Source organism: Pogona vitticeps, chromosome 6 (genome assembly GCF_051106095.1).
Source record: "Pogona vitticeps strain Pit_001003342236 chromosome 6, PviZW2.1, whole genome shotgun sequence".
In the NCBI taxonomy this organism is placed as follows: Eukaryota; Metazoa; Chordata; class Lepidosauria; order Squamata; family Agamidae; genus Pogona; species Pogona vitticeps.
In genome coordinates, this window is record NC_135788.1 from 114,830,886 (window position 1) to 114,841,267 (window position 10,382).

Sequence of the window (10,382 nt, forward strand, 5' to 3'; positions counted from 1 at the left end):
ACGATGACAACTTCCACCTCTTGATGTTGGAAGTGATATGACATGTTGTTCCCACCAACTCAGAAATTTGCTGTTAAATTCCTGCTGCAAAATACAGTGGTGCCTCGCTAGACAGTTACCCCGCATGACCGTTTTTTCACTAGACATTGACTTTTAGCGATCACTATAGTGATTCGCAAAACAGTGATTCCTATGGGGGAATTTCACTGGACAATGTTTGGTCCCTGCTTCCCAAACTGATTTTCGCTAGACGATGATTTGCTTATCGCTAGACAATGATTTCGCTAAACAGCGATTTCAGTGGAACGGATTATCATCGTCTAGCGAGGCACCACTGTATGTATGCACCGCACCTTGAGGCTGTGTCCTATGGAATTCTGGGATTTGTAGTTCAGTGAAGTTGGCCAGACTCCAGCTGACACTCACTGCCCTCCTGAGCAGAGCAATTGAATCAATGGGATGTTTTGCCATGGATTAGGTTTATTCTAGTCTGGACTCCCAATGTGACTCTGGCCTTAGAAGCAGCAGGTTTCAGAAATATCACTCTCTGAAACTAAAAGCCCAGGATCCTTAAACTAGCCTAGGCAGTGACTATATTGGCCGAGGGTTCAGGGAACTGCAAGAAAGTAACTCTTCCGGGCTCCACCTCTCTGTAATTTATTTATTTAACCTAATGTAACATTGCCTTTCTCCACAAAAGGACCCAAGGGGCCTTACATCATTGAAAACTCAATATTAAAAGTGAAAAACAGTAAATTGTTCAAATATTTGAAAAGAATTAAATGTATTACAAATGTTAGATAAAAGCATTACTAAAACAGAATTAAAAGCAACATAAAATTGCAAACCGTCCCATTTCAAAACCCCTCTCAGACAAGCAGTCTTTTAAAGGCGGAGAGGGGCTGTGCGTTCCTTTTCTAAAAGTAAAATAAAAGTTCAAAACCCCCAAATCATTAGGGCTGTGCTAGGAAAACCTGTTTGAAGATGACGGTCTAATTAGGAGAGGCAGGGAGGATGATGTCTCTGAGAAAACCAGGTTCTCTTTCCTTGAATGGCCAAACAAACACATTTCACGGCCGGCAATTCTACCACCTACCCGCCCAGAAATACAAGCTTCTGGAATATAGTATGAGATTTCTGACTTGAAACAAGTCTGTCTGGTCCATATTTCGAGAACATAAGCAAGGAAGGAGCCTGGAAGTTATGGTGAAAAACAATGACTGGACAGACAAGTTCAGTGTGGACAACAGTGTGGAACCCACCGGGCTAACAGATGTGGAAACCCATCTATTCCTACCCATTCCTGTTTCCACTCCCTGTACATGACAGTATTCTTGTATGAAGCCTTCACAAAAAGAGAGCAAAGCCCTAAGATCCTGACCTGAGGAGATGCAGGGTTTGGTTAAAATATATATATTTTTTAACCAAACCGTGCATATATTTTAACCAAACCCTGCATATTTTAAGCTGGGCATCACATCAGATCAGATTAAGGGCCGCTGGTTACCTACCCCTTCTCTGCCTCCCTCAATTCAGTCTCCCCATTTCTTCTACCCTTCTTGCTCTCTGTTTTACCTGCACTTTGTTGTTTAGTCGTTTACTCGTGTCCGACTCTTTGTGACCCCACGGACCAGAGTACGCTGACTAACCATTGTTGGCAGGCACTGGGAGAAAATTATATATATATATGTGTGTGTGTGTGTCCTTGACTGTGTTGCGTTCCTTAGGTCACTGCATGCTTGGGAGACACACATCCTGTCCTCCCCACCGTTTCCGCTGTACTGTGCCCTTCCCCAGCCCCAAGGAGAGAGAAAGGGGCTGGAGGGGGGGGCAAGGAAAGAGAGGGCGAGTGGAGGGCAGCGGAGGGGAAGAAGGCGGGTAGAGGGAAGGATGAGGCCGAGGGAGAAAAGGGGGAGAGGGCGCAGAGCCACAAAGGCCGCCGGCTGCCTCTTGCTCCGCTCCATCCTTCCCGGATGAGGGAGGTGGTCCTGGGAGGGAGAGGGATGCAGCGATGGGAAGGGATGCGCCGGGGCGAGGATGGAGAGGATGCTCTGGCCGAGTCCCTTTTCTCTCTCCCCCCCCCCACCTCCTGCATCCGCTCCTTCCAAACCGAAAGTCCGTCCCCCGGCTCGGGTGTCGCCGTGACGACCGCGCCGTGGTCCCGCCTCTCTCTTTCTCCCCCCCCTTCCCTCCCCTCCCCTCCCCAGCATCCCAGCTCTAGCCGGCCAGGGTGTCCCTCCGGGGCCAAGGGTGTCCCTCCCGCGATCGCCGCTCCGCGCAGCCTCTCCCTCGGTGCGGGTCTCTTTCTCTCTCCCCCCCCCCACTTCCCTCCCTCCTCCATCCCCTGGATCGCTCCCACCCTCCCGCCGCCCAGCCCAGCCCCCGGGCTCCGGCCTTGGGGAGGCGTCCCAGGCTGGAAGCAGCGGAGGAGCCTGGCCGGGGGCTACGGCTATGGAGGAGGAGGGAGGCGCGGCCAGGCGGCGGCCCCCGCCGGCGGAGGAAGAAGAGGAGCCCGCCCCGGCCTCGGTCCCCCCCGCCGACGCCCCGGCCCCCAACCCCTTCGTCCACGACCTGCGCCTGAGCCGACTGCAGAGAGCCAAGGTGAGAGCTGCGCGCGACGCAGCCAGCGGCCCCCCCCCCCACGAGCGGGGCGACCTCCCCGGGGAGGGGGGGGATCGCCGGAGGGCGGCCCGCGGGCCGGAGGACGGGCAGGGCGGGGGCCCGGGCTTGCGGGGGGGGGGGGAGAGGACGGCAGCTCTAGGGGATCGCGGGAGTCAAGGTTTCGGGGGTGTCTTGGACGAGGAGGGGGGGCGCTGTGCCCAAGTGCCTTGGTATGTATGTAGGAATGCACGCGCGCGCGGATGCATGGATGCATGCGTGCATCTATTTATTTAAATGTATTTATTTAATTATTTCATTTTCTTCCTTCAATCCGTTTATTTGCTGATTTTTTTTACTTAATTCATTTTTATTTAATTAATTGCCATTCGTTAATGACATTTATTTGTTTGTTTGTTTGTTTGTTTATCTCTATCTCTTTAATTTAATTGTATGCATTTAAATTTTTTTTTTTAAAAAAATATTTATTTAACTTTATTTTATTTCTATCCCTTCCCATCCGGGCGGTTTGCAACATAGTAAACGAGGCACAGGTTTTTAAGGAAAAGTCGCAAACCTGGTAACAATGTAAGGAATCCAGTGAAAGCGCCTGGATCCGTTTGACATTAGGAAAAAGAGGAGAGGAAAAGAGTGAAAAAGCAATTTACAAAGACAAGGTGGCAGAGCTACTAACTTTAGCACTGAAAGCTTAACCCTCCCTCCCACTTTCCCCAGTTTCCCTCTCGGTGGTGAAGGAGCCTCCGCCTAGTGTTAGGGGGTTCCTGTGGAAAGATGCCTGTGGTACCTGCGAAGAAGCGGAGAAGGTAATTGTAGGACATCTGGATGGGATCTGAGTTGGCCTGCAGGCTACCCTCCAAGGACAGAGGCCTACCTTACAGGGAGACACAGGGCAGAGGGAGCAAAGTCTGTCAGCTTGCTTCTCCCTAGACAAGGGATGAATTGGTTGTGGTCTCTACAGTTGGGGCTCACCAGGGTTGATGGAGTTGTTAAAGGGATGAAGGACTCTGTTTTAGGATATCCTTTTTAAAAATCCTGGTTTTTTGGGAGGGGAAGAGGAGAATGAGTTGCCAGCAGAGCTGTCTGGAGCTGGGAATGTGAACACGAGGGCGAAGGGGGAGGTGAAAATCCGAGGGAGTTGGTGCAGGAAGTAGATGCGGACGAGGGGTGTGTGTACACTGTGTATAAAGGGTTTTAAGTGCACAGGTCAAGCACTTTGGGGGGGGGGTGACATTTGCAGAGTTTTGCAGAAACAATGGAGTCCAGTCGTCTACCTCCAGGTCCCTTTTAGGGTCTCCCAAAATCTGTATTATGTTTTGATTAAACCCGGAGAACCAAACTAGGGGAAGGATGATGGACGTAACAGAACTGGATTCAAGTCCAGACTGAGGGCTGAAAAATCATAGCGTTGGGCTCTGCCTTGGTAGAACCATTCCTTACTCTATCTCACATACCTTGAAAATGATATTGGGATCACTATAAGTCAGTTCCAATTTGATAGCGTATAAAACACACACTGTAAGATTACAGTGGGGAAAGTTTTATCTTGATTTCGGTGACACACAATACACACACACCCGAATTCCTCGAGGCGAGGGCCTTTTTCCTAGACAGAGTGGAGTTTCACCAGGGCAAAAACAGGTGAGAAATAAATCTTGTACTGATACTTTGGTCCGTTATAGGATTTATGTGGTCAGCATCCAGACAACAGAGGCTTTGGAAAACAACTGCCAGATTACTGTATGAGCGGATCTGTAAACTATAGGTTGGTGGGGAAGGGCATTTGGATAGATGATCTCTAGAAGGGACACTGTGTACCTGTGGGTCTCCTCAGATTTATAGGGTGACCAAAGGGCAGGAGTGCAATAGTGCATTGTGGGTGATTATGCAGTCCTGAGTAAGCACTGAAGTTTCTGTAGGAAGTGGTGTTTTTTAAAGGTGTAAACTGCAACCTGGATTGTGAAGGGAGTACGTAGAGGATTTGATGCCTCTAGGAAATTTAAAAAAATAAATAGGATGTTTATCTTTTGGGAGACAGTTCTGGGGAGGGGGGGGAAGGTGGAGGATGCTGAAAGAGCAGGACTGTTGGGCCCTCACTCTCAAGTGTGAGAAAGGGAAAGGAAGGAGAAAGTAAAAGTGTAATGGGCTCTCCGCTGGTTTTGTTTTGTGGTGTGTGTGTGTGTGTGTTTTTGCATTAACCATGCGGCAGTGCGTGAGGAAGGGGAGGGGGAGAGGATGAGCATCTGGCAAAGGGAGGCTTTCTAAAGCAGGACCTGTGTGTGTTTGAGTGTGTGTCCAGGTTTGCCTTCACCTGGTTCAGTTAAGAGTCCTGCCAAGAAAGAGAAGCCTAGTGGTTAGAACCCTAGGTGGACCAAGGGGAGGATGTGCCAAACAGAAGCCTGCAGAAGGCTTGATCTCTTTCGGCCGGTGCCTTGGTGCTCTCTTCCTGCTTCTCTTCTGTTCTGCTTTCCGTCTTGCTGTTGTCAAAGATATATACTTTTCTCTCTCCCTGGCAACGGTGGCGGGCCTCTCTTCCCACATCGCACTTTGCAGCCTTTACGCCGTCTAGGCCTCAAAGTGGCCTGGGCCCAGCCTCATACGAATCCCCCTCCTCATCCTGAATCCCCCTCCTCATCCTTTTGTCGCGTCCCACCGTCTTGTCCTGTCCTAATTCTTATTGCCCTGTTCTGGAACGATCCCTCCCTGCTTTGCTGATGGTAACCACCGTTCTGGGGAAAATTCCTGATTTTGATTTCTTCACTGGGTGGATTTGAAGGGCATGTTTAGCCCTCTGTAGAGAAAGGCCAGGGAGATCTCGTTCCTTGTGGTTTGTTTTCTGTCCAACATCTATGTGTGGATGGAGCTCCTACCACAGAAGCTGCCATGGGGCATCTGATGAGGAACTGCATATACATAGGATCAAGACCTGGCCCATTTAAACCATCGTTTTGCAATCACAAAAACCTAATCGCACAGCGATTTCCTCATTAAGCAAGGCAATCATTAAGCGAGGCACCACTGTATTATTATTGTGTGCCATCAAGCCAGTTCCGATTTAGGGTGACCCTCTTCTAGGTAAAGAGCATGCAGAAGTAGGAGACTATTCTCTTTTTCTGCGGGCACCCTGAGACTGTGCAGCTTTCCCATGGCCCCACAAGATGACCCTTCTGGGATGTGCAGCAGGGAACTGAACTCCCATTCTCTGCACCCAGATACTCAAACCACTGAGCTATACTGCCAACTTCTGAACAGGATACTTTCCTGTTTAGTTTTTCTGTTACAGTTATCCCTTCCTTTCCTTCTGTGAATTCCAGACAAGGCCCATGGCTCTGCTTCTCCTCGTTTTATTCTCACAACAACCCCATGAGAGGAGTCAGACTGGGGGAGAAAAGAAGAAGAAGGTGGAGGCTGGAGGACGGCTCTAATGCCATCCTGTCATTTTTTCCCAGCTGTGTGAGGACCTGCTCCCAACTTTCCTGACTTTGGGTCAGCACGCTAACCACTAGATGTACCTGTCTCTTTCGAAATGATCACCAGCAACTGGATTTATACATTTCAAGCAGAGAGTGGGAAAGTTAGTTTAGTTTAGTTTGTTGTTGTTTAGTCGTTAACTCGTGTCCAAGTCTTCGTGACCCCATGCACCAGAGCATGCCAGGCGCTCCTGTCTTCTGCTGCCTCCCGGAGTTGGGTCAGATTCATGTTGGTTGCTTCGATGACACTGTCCATCCATCTTGTCCTCTCTCGTCCCCTTCTCCTCTTGCCTTCACACTTTCCTAACATCAGGGTCTTTTCCAGGGAGTCTTCTCTTCTCATGAGTTGGCCAAAGGATTGGAGCCTCAGCTTCAGGATCTGTCCTTCCAGTGAGCACTGAGGGTTGATTTCCTTTATAATTGATAGGTTTGTTCTCCTTGCAGTACAGGGGACTCTTAAGAGTCTCCTCCAGCACCACAATTCGAAAACTTAGTTTAGTTTAGTTTGTTTTGTGGGAACTACAGCCGTTCATGTCTACTGGTAATCTGTGAATAGTAATCTAAAAATATGATAGATCCCATCTTTGATCTCTAGTTTCTGCCACCAAACTGCTGAGAGAGAGAGAGAGCGCAACGTCCAGATAAAATGGCTCATGGCAAAGAAGAGAAGGACAGGCCACTGCCCTCAAATGCTAGGAAAGAGGGCTATGCATGAGCATCCTGGTCCAATCCAGAGGCCATTTAGAGGCATCAGGATAGATTCCAGTTCAGTCCAAAGCAATCTGATCTGAGTTGAGCAGACAGCCTCCTGTTGACTTGCATTGGTAACTTTTCCTCGAGGAGACCTTTGGCCTCATTGCGCATGACATTTTTGAGACATGATGGCTGAAATCGTGCTGTTGCGCAGCTGTGGGTGAGCAAGAGTGATGCCAGCAGCAGCAAATTACTCCTGATTAAAAGTGATTTTGGGGGGCACATGCAACTCATGCATATTGCAGTGAGGTTGTGCACACCCCAAAACCCACAGAAGAAAGCCTTTAATCAGCAGCAATTTGCCACCGATGATGATGGCATCTCTGTTGCTCACCCACAGCTGGACAACAACAGGGTTTCAACCGATGGATGCTAAAAGTGGGGTCAAACCTGCCAAATATCAGGGCAGAAGCCTTAGGGTTTTGCATACTAAGCCCTGTTGAAGTTTTCTTTTAAGGAGAAAAGATTGAAGGCATTTGCTTTGGTTTGTGCTGCAGACCCAAATCAATCTGCAAATCGTCTTTGCTTCACCACATTTCTGAATCTAGCTATTCCTCTTTGATCTGAACCTCGTACAGATTGGTTTGCATCAGGCGGATTCTGATAATAATTTGTGATTTGTTTGAATCTGGTACACAGGTCTTGCTTGGAGTCTAAGGAAAAAAATTGATATGTAGGTGGTAGCAGGGAAGATAATTTTTTTCTATCCTTTGTTACATACATTTTACACCTAACTTCCAGTGAGATCAAGGTGTTGTTTTTGTGGTCTGTCAACTTGCGTCTTATTTACGGTGATCCTGATGGGGTTTTCTAAATATGTGAGATATTTAAAGTGTGCCACCCCTGGCTCTGGTGTTTCTATTGCCAAGCAGAGATTTGAACCCATATCTCTGAGCCCTAACCCATCTATCCATCACACTATACTGGCTCTCAGTACTGTACAAATTGTATATACAGTCCTGCCCCGCTGGACAATTACCCTGTATAACAATGAATCCACTTAATGTTGAAGGTTTTGCGATTGCTTTTGCAATCGCAAAACGATGGTTTAAATGTTTTTTTTCATGATGATCGGTTCCCTGCTTTGGGAACTGATTTTTGCTTTACGACAATCAGCAAACAGCTGATCGTCAGGTTTCAAAATGGCCACTGGCTGAAGAAAATGGCCCCCGCTGTTATTAGGACTGATTTTTCGCTTAGCAGGCACCAGAAATGGCTGCCGTATGGAGGATCTTCACTGGGCGAGCAGATATTCAGCCCATTGGAACGCACTGAACGGTTTTCAATGTATTTCAGTGGGTTTTTTAATTTCATTTGACGACGTTTTCGCTCTACAGCGATTTTGCTGGAACAAATTAACGTCATCAAGCGAGGCAGCACTGTATGGCTTTTCCTCGCTTTTATCCTCCCTAGTGAGGGAGGCCAGATTTGGGGGAACAAAAGGAGCAAGGCTTCCCAGTCAATTTCACCACTTAGCAGGCATTAGAAATTTGACTACCAAGTTTCAGCCATATATCTGAACTGCCAAGATACAATCGGAAATGAAGATCAGAAGTGGGGGGGAAGCATGAAAAACATTGTGGAAAACCGAGTTTTGAGGAGGATTTTAATGGTAGTAGGAACAGCTTGGAAATTTTGTTATCCGTGGTTAGCTCAATGGTTTCGAGGTTGGAAGTTCGATTCCCCGCTGTGCCTCCTTGACAGGAATTGGATTCGATAATCCACAGGGTCCCTTCCAGCTCTGTAGTTCTAAGATTATATTATATATACCATGTTTCCCCCAAAGTAAGACAGGGTCTTATATTAATTTTTGCTCCAAAAAACACATCAGGGCTTATTTTCAGGATATGTGTGTTTTTTCCCCATGTACAAGAATCTACATTGTTGCTGGTTGCTGCACAAGGGTGGAGGGTGGGGTTTCATTTAACTGGGGCTTTTTGGGGGTAGGGGTAGGGCTTATATTACAAGCATCCTGAAAAATCATGCTAGGGCTTATTTTCAGGTTAGGTTTTATTTTCGGGGAAACAGGGTATTATGATACAGTCATATTATAGACTATATTTCAGTGTCCAGAATCCTGTTGTGTAGTTATGCAAAAGATGCAACTTTTAGAAGTAAAATGCTACAACTTAAGAAATCTCCATAGACCTTAATTGTTCCATGTCTAGTCACACTCAGGGTTACACCTTTTGTGTAACTGTGCAACAGGATTTGACCCTGCTATTAAATTGCTATTAAAATCAAGATGCAAAAGGACGACCTATAAGCAACCGACAATCCATTTTCCGATTGACCTGCAGCCCCTTCAGACTCTGATCAGTGTAGGTACCAAAACACAGGGGTACCCATCATCCCCTGATCACAGACATGAATGGAATCTGAGAAATTATCCAGGACCTTGAGATCGTGCCTGTAATTCAACGACTGCATCCGTGCAATGTGTAACAGCAGCGGGAAAAGGTCAAATTTAGTGCTGGGGATTATTTAGCAAGGGATTGAAAATAAAGGGGACGGTATAATTATAGCTTTATATAAATCGGTGGCGCGGTCACATTGGAAACACTGTGGACAGTTTTGGAGGTCCTGTCCAAAAAAAGGGATATCGTAGAAGCATGCAGAAATGGACAACCAAATGATTGGGAAGAGTTGGAGCCCCTTTCCAGCAAAGAAAGGTTAACAGTTTTCCAGCCACTGAAAGGCAGGTTGCATGAGAGAGCTTTATCAAAAAAGCTTGGAGTGTATGGCACTTCGCACAGTTAGCGTGGCTATTATACTATACCATGTTCTGGGATCCGTAAGTGTGATTGGTGGGTACGTGGCACAGGGCCTTCTCTGTGGCAGCTCCCAGACTTTGGAACTCCCTCCCACTGGAGGCCAGCTTGGCCCCGTCTTTACTGTCCTTCCGCAGGCAGGCAAAGACTTTTCTTCTCTTCAGGCAAGTTTTCCCTCAGTGACTGTCTTGCCTGAGTGGGATTTTTAAATGGATTGTTATGCATGGGAAGATCAATTTGTGGCTTGAACTAGGGTACTAAAGTGAACCTCCATGTTCAGGAGCTGTATATCTCTTAATGTTCGCCGCAAGGGAGACAGGGAATGGAAAAGAGGAAAATCCCAGAAACATTGAGCTATGGTTAAGACACAGGATGTTGGAATTAAATGGACAACTAGCTGATTTGATTGTGCAGGAATGATGCTGTTTCCCCCCCCCCCACACACACACACACTTCCCTTTTAAAATTATGGCTGGAATCGTCTTACATACCCTGTTTTCCCGAAAATAAGCCCTAACTTGAAAATAAACCCTAGTACTGTACTTAAGAACTTAATGGTGTTTTCCTTTTCCATATCTGTAACTATTAATTGTTGGTAAAATACCTTGAGTTGTTTTGTTTTTCTTTTTTTAAAGACAGGGTTTGGAAAACTTACCTGACACTTCTTAACTTGTGGCCATTTGCCACTGAGATTTATGCTCATTGAGCTAAATCAGTATAAATACCGTGTTTCCCCGAAAATAAGACAGGGTCTTGTACAGTGGTGCCCCGC

General features: G+C 47.2%; 1 protein-coding gene across 1 annotated transcript in view; it reads left to right on the forward strand.

Moving 5' to 3' along the window:
• The first annotated feature begins 2,186 nt into the window (after positions 1-2,186).
• The window catches only part of LPCAT4 (lysophosphatidylcholine acyltransferase 4), a 37,624-nt gene continuing 29,428 nt past the window's right edge, over positions 2,187-10,382 (forward strand). The window contains exon 1 of the mRNA XM_072976950.2: positions 2,187-2,601. Within this exon, the coding sequence (XP_072833051.2) occupies positions 2,452-2,601 (150 nt within the window). The 5' untranslated portion in view covers positions 2,187-2,451. The remainder of the gene's footprint in view (positions 2,602-10,382) is intronic.